This window comes from Engraulis encrasicolus, chromosome 6 (genome assembly GCF_034702125.1).
Source record: "Engraulis encrasicolus isolate BLACKSEA-1 chromosome 6, IST_EnEncr_1.0, whole genome shotgun sequence".
Classification (NCBI taxonomy): domain Eukaryota; kingdom Metazoa; phylum Chordata; class Actinopteri; order Clupeiformes; family Engraulidae; genus Engraulis; species Engraulis encrasicolus.
The window spans coordinates 32,864,606-32,883,002 of NC_085862.1; the positions used below are offsets into that span (position 1 = coordinate 32,864,606).

At 43.0% G+C, this 18,397-nt stretch overlaps 2 protein-coding genes across 2 annotated transcripts; both read right to left on the reverse strand.

Annotated features, from left to right (window-relative positions):
* Positions 1 to 949: 949 nt before the first annotated feature.
* Positions 950 to 9,057, reverse strand: LOC134451548 (uncharacterized; the record flags this gene model as incomplete). Its single annotated transcript, XM_063202053.1, has 5 exons — positions 950 to 969; positions 1,524 to 3,536; positions 3,758 to 4,100; positions 4,474 to 4,643; positions 8,703 to 9,057. Coding segments are annotated over 5 exons (2,901 nt in total), but the record flags the coding sequence as incomplete, so codon positions are not given.
* A 2,403-nt stretch (positions 9,058 to 11,460) lies between these two features.
* sgcb (sarcoglycan, beta (dystrophin-associated glycoprotein)) lies at positions 11,461 to 18,253 on the reverse strand. Its single transcript, XM_063200193.1, has 6 exons — positions 18,095 to 18,253; positions 16,138 to 16,347; positions 15,223 to 15,408; positions 14,415 to 14,606; positions 13,927 to 14,058; positions 11,461 to 11,982 (listed from the first exon to the last, which is right to left on the reverse strand). Exons 1-6 carry the CDS (start codon positions 18,107 to 18,109, stop codon positions 11,776 to 11,778), a joined length of 942 nt encoding a protein of 313 aa, XP_063056263.1. The 5' UTR covers positions 18,110 to 18,253; the 3' UTR covers positions 11,461 to 11,775.
* Between the last annotated feature and the right edge of the window lie 144 nt (positions 18,254 to 18,397).

Below are 18,397 nucleotides of genomic sequence, written 5' to 3' on the forward strand. Positions count from 1 at the left end.
AGTACTTGTTTTGATAGTGCTGTCATAATCATCATCTGAGCTTGCCGAGTCCTGGATTGGCACACTAAGTCGAGGCGGACTGGTGACTTTGGATTCAAAATTATCTGTCACACTGTCTTTAACTCGGATGTCAAGAGCCCTTTTAGCCAGTGGTATTCGGTCCACAGAAACACCTGCCATCATTCCCTCTATTTGGTTCCTGGAAGGGGGTAGTGGTGCTGGATATTTAGGAGACAAATCAACTGCACCATTTAAGGAACCCAAACTGGATTGCTTCTTATTTGTCCCCAACACTTGCTGGTGATCCTCACTGTCTTTTACTCTTATGTCAAGAGCTCTTTTAGCCAGTGGTATTTGGTCCAAGGAAACTCCCGCCAGCATTCCTTCTATTTTGTCTGCTGAAGGTGGTGGGTGGTTTGTAGGTCTTACTACAGTACTTGTTTTGATAGTGCTATCATAATCATCATCTGAGCTTGCAGAGTCCTGGAATGACACACTAAGTCGTGAGGGACTGGTGACCTTGGACTCAAAATGATCTGTCACACTGTCCTTAACCCTAATGTCAAGAGCTCTTTTAGCCAGTGGTATTTGGTCCAAGGAAACTCCCGCCAGCATTCCTTCTATTTTGTCTGGTGGTGGTGGTGGCGGATGGCTAGGAGGGCTTACTACAGTGCTTGTTTTGATAGTGCTATCATAATCATCATCTGAGCTTGCAGAGTCCTGGAATGACACACCGAGTCGAGGCGGACTGGTGACCTTGGACTCACTGTATTTATCTGTCACACTGTCCTTAAGTCTAATGTCAAGAGCTCTTTTAGCCAGTGGTATTTGGTCCAAGGAAACTCCCGCCAGCATTCCTTCTATTTTGTCTGGTGGTGGTGGTGGCGGATGGCTAGGAGGGTTTGGAGGTCTTACTACAGTACTTGTTTTGATAGTGCTGTCATAATCATCATCTGAGCTTGCAGAGTCCTGGAATGACACACCAAGTCGGGGTGGACTAGTGACCTTGTACTCACTGTCTTTATCTGTCACACTGTCCTTAACTCTAATGTCAAGAGCTCTTTTAGCCAGTGGTATTTGGTCCAAGGAAACTCCTGCCAGCATTCCTTCTATCTTGCCTGGTGAAGGTGGTGGAGGTGGTGGATGGCTTGGAGGTCTTACTACAGTACTTGTTTTGATAGTGCTGTCATAATCATCATCTGAGCTTGCCGAGTCCTGGAATGACACACTAAGTCGAGGTGGACTGGTGACCTTGGACTCAGAGAGATCTGTCACACTGTCCTTAACCCTAATGTCAAGAGCTCTTTTAGCCAGTGGTATTCTATCCAAGGAAACTCCCGCCATCATCCCTTCTATATGAAGCGGAGAAGGGGGTAGGTGATCTGTGCTGGTGGCATATTCATCATTCTCATCTGAGCTTGCAGCTGAGTCTTGGGATGAGGCACTTGGTCTTGGTTGGCTTGGGAGCTGATTTTGTTTACCAACCAAGCTGGATAGAGAACCCAAATTGGGTTGTCTCTGACCTGTTTCTCGTTTGTGGTCCAAGGTGTCTTTAACCTCAATTACTAGTGCTCTTTTAGGCCGTGGGACCTGGTCTAAGGAAAGACTCGCCACAGCATCCTCAATCTGAAATGTTGTCCCAAGGTCATCTGTACTGGTGGCAGAGTTCTCAAAGTCAATGTCAAGGACTCTGTTTGGAAGTTTGATGGATGGATCACCTGTGGGGCGGGGAGATGATGTGTTTATGATGATTGGTCGGCTCTCTAAGTCAGGCATCTTTACATCCTCTAGTGTGTTGGTGTGTGGGCGGAATTTAGCTATCTCTGCTTCATCAGCACTGGTGAGACTCATCCTTTCAGAATATGAGGATTCTGAGATTAGAACTGGTCTCCTCCTATAGACGGGGTGAACATTGTATTTCTTTGGCTCCTCTTCATCTTCGCTGCTGGAAAATCTGTCTGGTCGTGCTGGATAAGTTGGCAGCTGTGAGACCACTGACCTTGCTTGATCGTCTTCAGGGAACACTGAATCCTCATCGAATGGCCCCTGATCAGAACTGTCATTTATCATTGTGATAGTCATGTCACTTTGCTCTAGTATGATGGTGTCCACTCTAGGTCTATTACCTAAGGCGTTGTCTTCCCTTGGTGAGGCAACAGTTGTGTGGGACTGCAAAGGAATCTCATTTGGTGCGAGGACTTTTCCCAGGGTCTCTTCCTCCTCTTCATCTTTCTCCTCCTCCTCCTCCTCCTCTTCATCGTCTTCCTCTGGGTTCACTGTGTATTCTGTTGGCTCGTCCCCACTATCTTCACTAACAGTGGAGCTACTGCGCCTTGACATTTCATCATATCCCATGTCTCCATGCACCTCATCTGCATCCTCTTTTACCAAAGGTGACTTGAGCTGTGGTGGAGCCACATCACTGTCGCTGTCTGCAGGCAATGGCTCATCAGTGACCCCAGCTGGTTGGGAGTGTGGTTTCTCGCGTATGCTTGATCGCTCAGATCCATCTGTGAATGAAAAACTCTCCCCACTGTCGTTCCACAGCTCAGGATCCAGATCTTTTGTTGGGATCTTTTTGGACCAATCCTGGAAGGGCTCTGAATCAAACACAGGAACTGCCATGGGTCTGACCACTGCACTTTGTTGGTCTGTGTTCTGTTCAGGAGTGTCATCTGTTGCGGAATCGTCCGTCTCCATCTGTCGATTGTTGACTGGAATATTTTCATAGGTGTTATCCGCTGATACCTGATCTTGATCTCCAGTTGAATATGCCGATGATAAGCTACTAGTGTCCTTGGCTAGGTCCTCTGGATCAGGGATGGGTTCATACAGCGCCTCGGTGTCTCTCTCTGAAGCTTCACCTTCTTGCTGATCCGGAAGATCTGATTCCATTGGCTCTCTGGCAGCACTGCTGCTCTGCTGTTGTGTCTCGGCACTCTCTACCACCACCGAGCCATTGTGACGCAGGACTTCGCTCTCATCACTGCTTTCAGATGCGGCATCGTCATAGATCACCTCTGTGACATCTGAGATCCTGACTCGCTGACCCACACGGCCCTGTGCTGGCTCGTCAACCATTTGGAAAGCTTCGTTGTCATAAACTGGCGGTTGCTGGTAGGAGTTGTCATGTTCAGACTCAACATCATGTGAGCCGTTCTTTTTGGAGCGAATCTTCTTCCACAGCTTGTCAAAGCACGGCCTGACGAGGACCCCGATGATGAAGGCTATGATGAAGGTGATGATGACGGACAAGCTGACGGCCAGATCAAACTGCGCCTGTGTTTTTGCTCTGCCTGTGTTTCTGTTATTTCCGCCTTCTAAAACAGAGTATCTGTGTTCAACTGCGCGCCTTAGTCTACTGTGTGCTGACTCTTGAAGAACATTAAGGTCAAAGACAGACACTTGCTCTTGCTGTTGTCCAGTGACACACACATAAAGTCCTGCATCGCTTTCTGCTATGTCTGCTATCAAAAGGCCATGTTGTGTTCCAGTGACTTGACCATGGGGTGTCCACCAGAGAGCTTGGGAACAATCTACAAAAAAACATACATTGCAGCTTTCAATGGACAGGTATAAAATGATCACTCTAGCACCTCTTCTAGCATCTAGCACCTCAAAACATACATGGGACGCAACATAATATCAGATGCTGTGAACATTTTAAATCAGTGAATTTCTCACAGCTGTTGTGTTATAAGTATGCAAAATTACATTTAAATTCACAAAAAATAAGTATGCCATTCTGTAACATTACCTTCATCTTTAGGACCGCATGGTAGTAGAAGATCAGAACCCATCTCTGCTACTTCATCAAAGTGGTCAACGCTGCTAAATCCAAGAGATGGACACGTCAGGTCCTGATCACTCAGGTGCTGAAGATCTTTCCCAGCATGGCGGACAGGTGACGAGCAAACCAAGCTCCAGGACTGAGGGATTTGGTCTGGGTAATTTTGCAGGATCTTATTGTGCATAGCCTGCAGGTTGCAGTCACATCTCCACCTATTGCTGTGCAGGTGCACCTGGACCTCCAGGTTTAGCAGCGATAGGTACACTGGTGAAGGTATGGTGGTGAGCCAGTTGAAGCGCAGATCAAGAACCTAAAGAAAGCAAGCATGTAATCAACATATTTAGTAAGATACCTTCATGATGTAAAAAAAAATCGTCTTTCATGACTATAAGTCACTCAACACATCAGTATTAATTTATTCTCAACACTAAAAATAGTATACGGTTTTCTTCTGACCACTCGGCCTACTTATGATGCTCCAAGCTTTAGAGCTCTCAATTATCCCTTTTCACAATTAGCCTACATCAAACAAGTTCCGCTTTGAAGCGAAGCAAGCAGGATAGTACGACCACTGGTTTCCACAGAACATATTGGGGTATAAATGTATGACTATGCCACCAGATGTTACTTGTCCTGTTTGAATCCACTGTGTCTGGTGTCACATGATGAAAGAGGTCCAGTACCTGAAGCTGCTGCAGATCCCTGAAGGCCAAGGGGTGGAGGCTCCTGATGCGGTTGCTCTGCAAGTGGAGCTCTGTCAGGTTTCCACATCCCTGAAAGTCGGAGGGGCCGATAGCAGAGATCTTATTATGGGATAGCTGAAGAACTCGCAGGTGTGTGCTGCCACCTAGTCCTGAGGAGATGAACATAATATCATGAATAAAATAACAAAAATATGTCCTGTCTTGTTTTGCCAAGAGTGACTTTTTTTGCATACATCCCCTCTAGGTCATATGATGACACCCCTTTATGATGATTTCCTGTGCCAAGTGTGATATCTTGAAAGGAGAATTTAGGGGGGAAAACTATCTCTTAAAAAGAATCTTTAAGAAAGGTGACACTGCATACCTCGAGACACATTATTACCACAGTGAATAGATTAGATATTATAATAGGCTCATAGCACACTATCGGTCAGTCCTTAACAATGCCAATGTCTAGTCTGAGTAGAAGGCCTAATAATGTTTTCAGTTGAAAATATCTCTCATTTATACACTGCCATGTGTTGACTATGTAACCACAAGGTAAAGTGAGTACACAATATTTGTCCACAGTAATGAAATCAATTATTTATGTATTATTCATTTTACAACTTTAATTAATTAATTATTATTCCCAATTATCAGTAAGCTGTAATGTCAGGGTCCACCGTGTCTGTTTCAACCCGCCCTACACTGCCTTGCTTTCTCTTTGCTAGAAAACATACACAGAGGGTATCAGTGGCAAGATAACGCCTCAGACTAGAGATAATAACTATCTTGTGTCATACACGTTTCACTCAAACTCCTGGCAAAGCAAATATGCTGCAAATATGCTGTTGATTATGTACATATTTTTAAATATTACAAAGTATGAACAACTGAATTGGCAGAACAATTGATTAATGTCCATGTTCCAATCCCTGTGTGCATTATTATAAAATAACAACACTTTTACTTATACCCCTTAGTCCTGTATAAATATTGTCTTGAATGTGATAGAAATAAACGTAATTTCAATTTCTCTGTATGACCTGTGCATATGAAGAAACTGCCAATAAAGCCTCCTTGACTTGATAATAGAGGAAAATATTGCTGAGATGGTGTGCTAGAAGGACTTCTTGTCAACGCTAAGCGATCACAAAATCACGGCCTGCTTAGCATTTTAAAAGACAGTCCAGTTCTTGTGTCGGCTGGGCTGTGCTCCTTTGTAGCTGGTGAAGGGTGTGGAGTGTGAAGAGAGACATCGTGGATGCAAGACTAATGAGAGCGGGGCCTTGGCCGTGTGTGCACAGAATAACAAATGCAGAGGAGCCTGTGCCAGCTGATGTGATCACAGTGGAGCAGCCATCTTAAGACATTTGCATGAGTCTAATCAGCCTGATGTGTTCATGCCAATGCCAACAATTTGACTATTAACAAACATGGCAAATTGCAGAAACTCCTAACACATACAAATGGCTGTGTCGTTATTTATCTGATCTGACAAATAGCCATGCAACCCATTTATTTGATGAAATATGTTTCAGATTGTTGTTCAGAAAAAACCATGGGGTGTCCAGTGACTATCCACGTTCAAAAGAGTTGTTAAATTGTTATTAATAATGAAATATTATTTTAAAATTGACTGAGTTAAGCCATTAATCAGTCAACTTCATGTAACAACTGACAAAAACATTTGTCAAATTAGGCCTATTTGTTCAGCATTTTTGTATTTTTCATGACTAAATTACGAGAAGTGGTCTTTTTCAAAGTTGTATACTTTCCCTCCTTATCATAACACATTATGCAATGGATTGTTATGAGGTGTGGACGAGACTGTCAAGGATTGGCTGACTTGTTTCAGCCTCAGGACCAATAGCTGCTGCCGAGAGAGCTGACTGCACGCCGGGTGGCGATAGTGTTTAATGGTCCCTCCATAATTTCTGGGCAAAGTTCAAAATATGATGGATGGCAATCATTTATCCTTTGGAATGTGCATGTGTATATGCGCATGCGTGGGCTTCTGTTTATGTCATGCTGCGGCCTCAGCCACCTGTTAATGCGTTGAGTTTATGATTAAGCACAAACGACATCTAAAATGTCCTTTTCCCAACAGGAGGGTGGGTGAAGGGAGGGCCACCACCAGCTTTGGCCGGGTCCGGGACCAAGTCGTCTGAAAGGCTCCCCCACCTCACCCCACCCAATAAACCAATACATAAAATGTAATGAAGGCCCAATTCTGGGCTCTCCCCTCAGCCTGGGCCTGAGATAAGTAACCCCTTTGGCCCCCGATTTTGGTTTCCTGGGTGAAGGTCCTGCATCAGAGCTGAACAAAAGACGTCTGGCTTATGTTTACTAGTGCAAATATAAGGCCTGTAATTATGGAAACTGCCTCCTATGTCCTACCCATACCCTCACCCATAATAAAATAACAAAAAACGCCCTTAGTGACCTTCTATTGAGGGAACAAATATTTTTTTCAAATAAAAATATATCGCCACCCAGGTGAAAAACCCATATACTTTAAGTGTACTTTTGATGACGACTTAGTACAAAGTGTACTTTTTTTGGCGATTTAAAGTGCTATAACTGCGCTGGAGCACTACTACAGCAGTACTTCAGCACACTTGCAGCACACTGAGGATGCTAAATTGGCACCGCTTTTGGACAACTTTAAGTGCACTACAAGCATACTTTTGAAAGTATGCTCCAAACACGCTTGTCATGCATTCGTATGGCATTACTCAAAGTGCTTGAGTACACTTCTATAACATTTTATTGTTACTAGAAGTACAATAAAAGTATATTAACTTCATGCTTCTTTGGACTACATTGGAACATTTTAAGTATGTAAAAAGTATATCATATTAAGTATTGTAAATATATAACAGGTATGCTTGAAGTATATTTACAGTACACTCCCAAGTACAACGAATAATATAAATGTAATACTACAATCCATGCTGGCTCTCAGAGCTTGTACATTACACACAGCCACATGTCACAGTAGTGATACAGTAAGCATGCCCAGCACGACTGATATTTACAATCATTGCATTGTTACAGAGATTTCAGATACATATTTCACTTTATTTCATTCTTGTTCCACCTCCCTGTAGTTGATCATTTGAATTGATCATGAATGGTGACCCTTGATCCTTTGTTTGAACAACTAGTTCCAACTTACCTCTCACCATGATATCATGGGAAGTGTGAGTCTATATATACCAGAACATATACGTGACCATCATAATGACGGTGGGAACATGGCCATTTTTTGTGTACCACTTTAAAATGTTAAAACTCCTACAATAAATGCAGAATATAACAATGAGTAATATTTTCATGCAAACCAAAGATATTCCTTAGAGGTAAATGGATTTCTGTTTGAGAAATTTAGCTCCAAGAAGTGCATTGCATGATGGTACATGCATGATGATGCATGATGGGTAAATGCACTTTGTGTAAGCACACTTTGAATATATTTGGATGAAGCACAATCATGGTGCACTTAGAAAAAGTATACTTCCAATATGTTAAAGTGATTTACTTTAAAGCGCACTATAGAAAATCACACTTCGAAGTCACTTGGGTGAAGTATAATCAAAGTGCATTTAAAAAAAGTGCAATTGCAATATGTTATTAAAAAATACACTTTTAGTAAGTTCACTATTAGAACACTATTAGTATATTCCTCTAAATACACTTTAGCCAAACATCTTCTAAGTGTACTTTATGTATGGTTCGCAAAGTGTACTTTCTTTGAGAGCAACTTAATTACATCTAATTTTAAGTACACTTTAAATAAGCATATTGTAAACATACTTTTTCTTAGCACAAAAAGTGTGAGTGCGCTTTTAACATGCTAAGTACACTTCAGTCGTGCTTTTATTGTACTAAATTGAACCACTTTTTCACCTGGGCATGGATGAATTTCTTTTGTGCTCTGATGATTTTACAGCTTTGCTCAATGTTTACATGTCTAATTAGAACTAATAAACATAACGACTTAATCACTTAAGCACCTAGACAGAGTCATCAACTGTGTTCAGCTGTGTGTGTGTGTGTGTGTGTGTGTGTGTGTGTGTGTGTGTGTGTGTGTGTGTGTGTGTGTGTGTGTGTGTGTGTGTGTGTGTGTGTGTTTGTGTGTGTGTGTGTGTGTCTTTGTGTGTGGGTTGGTGGTATGTAGTAGCATGTCAGAGAAACAGAGTCAGAGAGTATTTTAGACTCACCCTTGGGGACCTGGTGCATTTGGTTCCCCTCTGCAGACAGCATTCGCAGAGCAGGGGCCCAGGACACACATCCCTCTCTGCCCGAGCTCTTCATCCCGACTTTAGCCCTCCTCACACACAGCGACAGCGACTCCATGTTGTTACGGTCCAGCCACAGGTGGCCCAGGTGCCCCAGCACCCCAGAGCCGGGCCACAGGGGCGGCAGGGAACGCAATGCATTATGGGATAGGTTTAGAGTCCTGACAGTCTCTGGGATCCGCGAGGGCACCCGCTGGAGGCCAAGAGAGGAGCAGTTTATGTGGGGAGCCTGGTCACATAGACAAGCCAGGGGGCAGGAGGATGAAGAGGATGATAATGAAGAGGAGAAGGACGAGGAGGAGGAGGAAGGAGTGATGAGTGCCACCCAGAGGAGGAGAAGAAGCATTGCAGCGTGGGGCACCGCGTTGGACAAGGACATCACTGCTGCCCACCCTAAACACACAAGATAAAAAATATCAGCCGCACAGCACACCGCAGATAAGATGCCCGTTCATAATCTGTCTGTTGACCATTTGCGACCCTCATGCCTGCCATTGTTTCAAACATCAGCTGACACACCAGCACCACACACGGGCATTATAGCCAAGGCCGGTTCACCAGGCATTGAGAGACAACAAAGCATTTTTACAAAATTTAAGTCACCTAATATGAGCTCGTTTGACCCATCAAGGGGTCATATCCAGCCATGCACACAGGTCATTTACTTCAAGAAAAATGTACCGTTCTGAGTAACGACATAGCATTCTGTACAGTGAGGCACAGTATATTATTTTCCAAAAGAAAATCTAAACTCAGTTACAGTGTGGCGCATCTCTATGTAACCACAGAGATTCATGAACATTTGTGTAGCATTAGAGAACTAACCAGTGTCAAAGGCAACGGGCTGTCTTCTGATTCTTCATGTAAAGTGCTGTCCAAAGATACGTGTACCTTCGTGAACATGAGAATACAGTGAGGATATTTCTATTACACTGATCCAATGTTATTCATTAATCATGACTAAATAATTGCTTTTAAGATGCAAAATAAAGTCTGTTTGAATAAAAAAAAATGACTTACCAGGTAGGGGAACAGACGTAGCGTTTGTCTTGTGACTTTCCTCACGAATTTTTTCTACACAGCAGTTTGTGACAGGGAGTATCTTTGGCTTCTCCCTACTACAGATCAAAGTCTGGAGGAAGCTGGATAGCTCCCGGTAGGTAGGCACATGCGTAGACACGAGAACACACACTCCCTAACCCACGCACCCTCACACCCACACACGCATGCACACACACACACACACACACACAGGAATTTCTATAACTATTTGCCTTTCGCAAGTTAATGTCTTACAGGACCACTTGCTTGGAAGTCTTATTATTATCTCGAAACTCCATATGCAGCCATATCTTGCAGCAAAGGGCCTATGTAAAGCCTGGCATTAGATTTCAGAATACAAAAAAAGAGAGAAAGAAGCAGACCTTACAGAAAATAACTTTTCTGTTCATATAATTCTGTTTTATTCAAATCAAATTGGTTGACAAATAAATATGACACACTGGACACAATGCAATCAAAACTCAGATAAATGCAATATTGCACAAAATATCACACGGCTCTTAGGTTCACTACACACACCTTTATCAAAAGATATTAAAAAATAAGCACAGTCCTTTCTTTCCAAAAATAACAGATTCTTTTTGTAGTGTAATATAGAGCAGGGCGCAGGGCATGCTCCTGACATTTGCAGTTTTAAGGCGAAATGACACGAGTGGTGGCTGATGAGTGAAAAGGATCATAGTATGGGCACTATGGTAAAAAATAATAAAATGTAACACAACAGATACATAGGAAAAATAACAACAACAAGAAAACAAGATCATCTAGGTGGCACGATGCTGTATCAAAGAGTTTACCATAACTTCTTATTTACTGAAAATTTCTTAAATATTGTCTTCCTCAAACTAACATGTACTTTTTGGCACATCTAGCATGGACATTACCATGGGCCAGCTAAATGGCACCGATGAAAAATAAACATTTCAACACTTGCAGGGGCACTGTGATGGTACACAGAATGACTCTTTGGGCAATGGTGCTGAGGAATGAACATATTTCTAAGACTACTACTACTACTCCTACGACTACTGCTGCTTGCTACTGCTAACTAGATGTGGTCTTAAATTTGATGAAACTTGATGAAAGCATATAACAGCGACTGACAATTAGGTGCCAATCAATTGTGTTGCTGTGCTGCCCAGCTACATTGCTGAAAAAAGTTGTCCATGTGTATCATCTCTACCTTAAGGATGATCTACAGAAAATATGCCACAAACCAAACACATACATAACGTAACAGATATGTGATTGCACTGCCCAATCATTGTGTAACAAATGGGTGCGGTTAGAAAATGCTCTAATTCCACCTTTAGCCTCCTCAAGACTCATCGTTGATTCCTAAAAATCCAAACCTGGGATATTGAGTCACAAAGCTGCCAGCAGTTGCGTACGCACATCATAAAAATGCCTCTGACACACGGTCGATAAGTGACATAGCTGGTAAGATACACTTTAGCGTCTTGGGTGTGTGACAACTGATAGTGGACTAATGAGAGTGAAGACGGAGGTCTCTCTAATACTGCATTGGCACATTACAAAAGTGTCTGCACACAAATCCCTTCATCTTATTTTCACCCAAACTTCAACCCAAACCAGGTTAAAATTATGGTAGTGTTTAAGTAAGAAAAAAAACAGTGGTACAACATCAAAACAGAAGCTGTTAGAAATACTCTTTAGCACAAGTTGATGTATTGTTTTTCTACACATCCAGTTCTTGTCTGTGTAATGTGTGTGTGTGTGTGTGTGTGTGTGTGTGTGTGTGTGTGTGTGTGCGTGTGCGTGTGTGTGTGCGTCAGCTAGAGAGCTGAAACAGAAGCTGCAGTCCGTCTCTTCTTTTTTCTCCTTTCTCTCTCTTTTTCACACTCTCCTCCTCTTCCTACTCCTCCTCTTCCTCCTCTTCACTCTCCTCCTCCTCCTCCTTCTCCTCCTCTTCTTAGTGGCCTACTCCGCAGGGGTTGTCAGATGTCTGGCAGCCCATGTTGGGGTATCTGACCTGCACCTGGAAGAGCGTGCCATCGCCGCACATGCACAGCTTGTACCTTATCATGTTCTCATCAAAGTATAGCTCCCCCTTATCCGAGGACTTTGGCATGAGAGTGGAGGCGAACATGACGGAGCCGTTCAGTATGATGTTGTCTTCCTGTGTGGGCAGAGGAAGGAGAAGGAAATCAGTTACATTACATTATACTTAGCTGATGCTTTTCTCCAAAGTGAGTTACATTTATTACAGGGTATTTGTTACAGTCCCTGGATCAATGTGGGGTTCAGCCATGGGCACTTCAGCCATGAATAGAGGTATAAGGAGATGTAGGGGTGGGATTTGAAGATGGTCTGTCTCTGATCTAAATACCAATGCCCTAACCATTAGACCACGGCTGCCCAGTACGAGAAACGATCTACAGCGGAAGTTATGTTATGTCAGCGATAGGTACAACTCTATGATACAGCCAGAGCCAGAGACCATATGAAAAATATACATTTAAACTTTACACTCTTAAAAGAAGGTCCCGGACCGGTTATAAATTTAACAGAATGGCAATGACCAAGTTGTAATGTATTACTTAACACATTTTACCTAACCTAAAGGGACAAATAGACCAAGTACGACATGAGCGATTCCAGCGACGGAAGGAATTGACTTTGCGTTGAATCGCAGGCGACAGAAGAGACAAAAGCGGCTCGGGGGCCCAGAGGCGATTCGAGAGACTTGGGCGACAGTTTGTAGTTGGACTTGAGCGAATATTATGCAAATTAGCTATGATGTGGTTCGACGACAGCCACCACAGCCAATGGGAATGTTGGAATACTTGCATTCTGCTTTTAACGGACATACTCGGACGCTTCTATCGTTCGCATCACACTTGCTGCACAGTCCAGCAATTCTACGTCGCTTGATCTTGTAGCCGCTGGTGTAGCCTATTTGCCTGGTAAGGCACCTGCAAAAAACGCCTGCTGAATGCTTAAGCCCTTATTGGGAAACTGTGCCCTCTGCCTATTAAAACCTACATATCTCAGCCTCTGACACACATAATAACATGAAATAAGGTACATTTAAAAGCTGGGACCTACATCTTCCATTAGAATGTGTTCATTCAGCTCTGACATACACACATTTTTCATGAAAAACACTAAAATCTCAAGAGCCTGAAAGCAGCGTATATGTCGATCCGGGCACTGAAGGTAAAACAGCTTAAATGCATCAGGCTAAAATGGTTTAAGACCCTGTGTAATGATGTAGTGGTGACTATTACACAGTACGGCTGGAAGAACGGGGCACATTGTGAGTCTACAATACTCTTCCCAGATATGGTGTCAGTGTTGCAACTGTACACTGCACCTTGAGGTCTTTGTTTACTTTTTGCTACTTTTTAATGCATGGTCCTCTTCTTTACTCCTTGTAGGACAATGCTATCAGTTTTGCAACTGTACACTGTGCCTTACCCTGTTCTTGTTTATATTGCTCCTTGTAAGTCGCTTTGAACAAAGGCGTCTGCTAAATACTAATGTAATGTAATGTAATATTACAATATAGTAGAATAACTCATTTACAACTGAATGTTCATCAATACCTTTATGTTATAGTAAAATTATTATGAATCATACACAGCACTTTGTAAATGCTTTGTAAAGATCATACATGTACACAAGATTTCCAAATACAGTGGTTCAAGAATTAATACCATTTAACGTCAATAACTAGGCATGAAAAGAGGGCTGAAATTTGGTAACGTGTGTCATAATTAGCCTGGCATGCCTGTGAATCACTGCAGCATGTAGATCTTGATTGTTAAAGGGCTCAAAGACTATATAACTTTATGGCACTGGGAGTGGAGTGGTGGAATGCAGAGACATCATAATGAAACTGCAACAAGGTAAACAGTGATAGTTAACAGGTGCGGTCTTGACTCTGCACATGAGAAATTTAAATGGTTTTAAAGAGGTAGTTTTTAAAGAGGTACTTAAAACCTAACTCTGGCAAGTGGTTACATATAAATATGTGAAATTCAACCCCATGGGATTAAGTGAGGGCTTTATAAAACTGTACAGTGTACAGTCTGCATGTTCTCCACAGAGAGACACTCACAGCCCTCAGCTCGACGTCTCCTCCCATGCGGAAGTCCACGGTCTTCCCCGTGATGTACACGCCCTCGTTGCCACGGATGATGGCCCTGCTGTCACCCTTGATGGTCAGGTCCGAGGACGCATTACTGGTCACCTGAGGAGAATCAAGGGACAGTTTAACAAGGAATTTATCTGAGGTGAATGCTTACAGTGACGAGTTTGCCACACAACTTTGACAGATTTCCTGATCAACTTAATGTGCTTCTAAAAAAAGAAAAGACCAAGACACAAAAGAAACAAGACACAAATTAGCATAGGCACAATTTACAAACGTACTTCCATATCAGGCATATAAAGAAGACAACTAATTAAAAATGTAAGGGTTAGAAAACAAATTATGAATTAATACGCATGTTATTTGTTAAAGAGTACTTCAAGCCAGTGGAGCTATAACCAGCAGGCAAATCCGGCAAGACAAGATGAATAGGGGAGTTATGATTCCTTTCTCACCCTTTCTGTGGAGGCTTTTTTGACGTTGAGCACTTTAACTCCTTTGGGCAGGTGGAACTCGTGGCTGTCGTAGTCGGTGCTGAAGTAGGTGTTCTGGGTGCGAGGGTCGGTGAAGGTCACTCCGAGGTCGCTGGTGATGGCCGTCTTGTCCTTCTCCACGCTGAGCTTGGTATTGCCCTGCTCGAACACAACCTGCAATACGCAAGACGGTCAGATATGCAAGTGTTATGCAACTCACAAATTCTTTTCAAGTTCACACTAAGATAAGGATTTAACATTGAGATAACCTGTTGATACACTTGCTTTGTTTATGCTGTGATTCTGATGCAATGAAAAGGTTTGACTGCATATGTTGAACAAAATAAAAAGAAGTCCCAAAAATAACATTAAGATAAGCGTGTGTGTTTTGTGTGTTTGTGTGTTGCTGTTGCTGTGTGTATGTGTGTGTGTGTGTGTGTGTGGGGGGGGATTTGGGGTGTTCAGGCCACTTTGATTATGCTCAGAGAGTTGTGCTATGTTGGGCGCTATTGTTTTGGGACTGCCGGGGGTTCAAGGTTTTTCAGTAAGTAAAGACAATGTGTTAACCTCACCTGCTGTGTGTCAGTGTGCTTCATTCATCACAAGCTTACAAACGTAACTTGTATGTCTGCTGCCTGTGTGTGCGTGTGTGTGTGTGTGTGTGTGTGTGTGTGTGTGTGTGTGTGTGTGTGTGTGTGTGTGTGTGTGTGTGTGTGTGTGTGTGTGTGTGTGCGTGTGCGTGCGCATCTGTATGTGCGTGTGTTTTCTATGCATGTGTGTAGAAACCTACAGGGTTGTTGTTTCCGGTGAGCACCAGGTCCTGGTCCTTCCTGCCCCCCACGGTGCTCTTCAGGAGGGGGTGCACCACCCCCATGTCCGCCTTCTGCTTGAAGCGCAATATACCCGTCTCATGGAACTCCATACTGTCACAGCCGTTGGGGCCTATGCGAATCACCGTCCAGATTACCAGTGTAATCTGAAGATGATTCACACAAAAACACAACAGGAAGTATTCATTAGCACATTGGTCATTTAGACGGTCAAAGTAATTGCTAAAACAAGAGGATACACATTAGTAATGGCATCAGAAGAGATAATAATAACCATTTTATAGTGCTACTCTGGCAAACATTTTCATCCCTACCATGGACCTTCATTTTTTCTTAAATGAGGTCAGACGGACTGACGCACAGACAGGCAGACAGACAGACAAGTCAGACAGACCGGCAGAAACATGCCCAGATGACAAGAAGACACACACAAACAGATGTCAGAGAGGCAAACACAAACACAAACAAACAGATACACAGGCAGACAGACAGACAAATAAACAAACAGATCAATAGAAACACACAGAAATGGAACGACAGACTCTGACTTTGCCACTGACCGGTTGATGAATGAACAGGAAGAGCAGGAGCAAAATATATTGTTACAGGATGGTAAAACTGCATATTTTCTGCAACTAATTTCTGTCGATATACAGAGAAATAGAGACAGACAGGACACACAGACAAACACACACACACACACAAACACACACACACACACACAGACAAACACACACACACACACAAACACACACACACACACACACACATATGGACAGATAGACTGATTGACAGAGAGACAGTCAGCTACCCTGACTGATCGACAGATAGACCGATAGACAGATAGACAGACAGACAGAGTGATGGCCACTGACTATGAGGTTGATGAGGGCGAGCAGAAAGAGCAGCACAATGATGCAGATGGCCATGTTGCCCTTGCGTCCGCGCAGGCCCGTCTTGTGGAGCCGCTCCTCCTCGATGGGCACGTAGCCCGCCTTGAAGTTGCTGTTGTGCTCCTTGTTGACTGTGCGCCTCTCGATGGCCTTCTCCCTCATCGACTTCTTCACCGGCCCATTGGAGCTCTCCTTTTAAATAGGGAGGGAGGGGGACAGGGTCAGCAAGGTGGTGGAGGAGGAGGGGATGATGCCAGAGAAGGGGCTCGTTCGTGATGGCGTAGGATGCGAAAATCTGCGCGGCATGCATGCACACTTCGAAATTCCAAATTGCGTTCTGGTTGGATATTTCTTTCTTTTTTTTTAGATATTTTTTGGGCTTCTTATGATTATTTTTCAGATACAACAGTGGGAGAGAGACAGGAAACGAGATGGGACAGAGAGACGGGGAAGGAGCGGGAAATGACCCGGGGCTGGAATCAAACCCTGGTCGCCGGCGTACCAGTCCAGTGCCCAGCCACTTGAGCCAAAGACAGCTGGGCCTGGTTAGAAATTTCTAACCAGAATGCATTGTGATTGTGTAGTGTGCATGCGCACTGCACATGTTTGCGCAGCATGCGCCATCTCAAACAGGGTCATTATCATCAAAGGTGCATGAAGTGGAAGTAGATGAAGTTATATACCTTCTGTAAATATGGTACCCCACTGTGTTGTATATTCCTTCAATGTCTGCACTGTAGTGGGTTGCTTTCAATTTCCTTAAGCATCATGTAAATTTGAACATGTGGATGTGGATAGTGATAGTAAAATGCATTCTCTTCTATTCTGTAAGTGCACTGTAAGTCTGTAAGTCTATTCTGATGACAACACTAGTATGACCATGACCTTACATAGCTTATACATCAGTTATTCCACTTGTACTTTTACTTTATACACCTCTGATTATCATGGCTTATCAATGTCAGGGTGCGATTTAATGGGGATAAATCGCACCCTGATTATGAACGGTGACTCTGTCTTATAATTTGGAAATTTGTAATTACATTTCATGTCAGGTGCTAATCCATAGTCTGTATGGAAACAACCTTGAAAATGACATTAGAGTCTAACAAATGAAGTGTTCTACAACCAAAATGATGTAACTTAATGAATAGCCAACAAATTGGAGAAAAGAACTTTGAGAAGGATTCTCTGTAATATTATATGGGCCATACATTCTCTCTGATCGAGGGCCAGATAGAAAAGATTTTAAACACAGACAAACACGGCTCATGCAAACAATACATTAGGGAACCTTACATCTACAGGTTCAACGCCAAGCTAGTGATGCCAAAAGAAGAAACAAACAATCAATCATCATCATCAGCAAACATTAATACATTTGTAGGCCTACCTATGCTATGCGCTACCGAACCGACATAACCTTGGTTAAATCCAGAATGCAATTCTTTTTCTACCTCAAAACGTGGGTCAATAACAAACTTCACTTTTTAAAATGTGTGCTGTTCAGAGTCAGACACTGCTTCCCGCAGGAATGCATAAATATCTGAAGCACTCGCCTCTGTCTGTAGGCATGCCTAAATATAAACATGACGAGGCGCATTGACCCATCTCATCTAGCGAAGCAGTTATAAATCAAGTGTTTACTCATATCTGCTGTATACATTCTCAATAATGCGCTATACACAGTTCTACAAAGAACAGTGTATTCGTCAGTGCAACAAATTATGCTACTCATTTTTTCCATAGGCGGCGCATAATATGTGTAGGCTGGATGGCGCCTAGCGCATTTTACAAACAATAAACCAAGTGTGGGCAACATTGTTAGTAAAAAACCGTTCCGCTATTAAGTCAATATAGATTGTGATCTACGTTCGTGCTAATAGACCTACGACAAGGCAAAATATATAAAGATAACGGTCTCGGCACCAAAACAGACCTGCTCAGACGCCATGTTGACCCTCCCTCTCTTCGCAGCGTTTGACAGCTCAGAATAGCTCTAGGAAGGAACCATTTCAACACAGCACAAGTTACATAGCCTATTTGGCCAAGTTCAACGTTGAAAATAAACGATACATCGATGAATACCGATTCAACTTTTATGGGAAACCAGGAGTGAAGCCATGCGTAAAACCTTTCGACACTAGGATAGCCTAAAGTGCTAAAGATGTAAACTTGCAACTGAGGGAATGGTCCGTCCCCTTCTAAAATGAGCCAACCGGGATATTACAATGAGACTCCT

Excerpts from the sequence above, each read along its gene's own strand:
- sgcb (XM_063200193.1), bottom strand. Across the intron at positions 15,409-16,137 it reads TCGCCCTCATCAACCTCATA|ATTACACTGGTAATCTGGAC; the intron begins GTCAGTGGCCAT and ends AATCATCTTCAG. Across the intron at positions 11,983-13,926 it reads GAGACGTCGAGCTGAGGGCT|GAAGACAACATCATACTGAA; the intron begins GTGAGTGTCTCT and ends CTGCCCACACAG.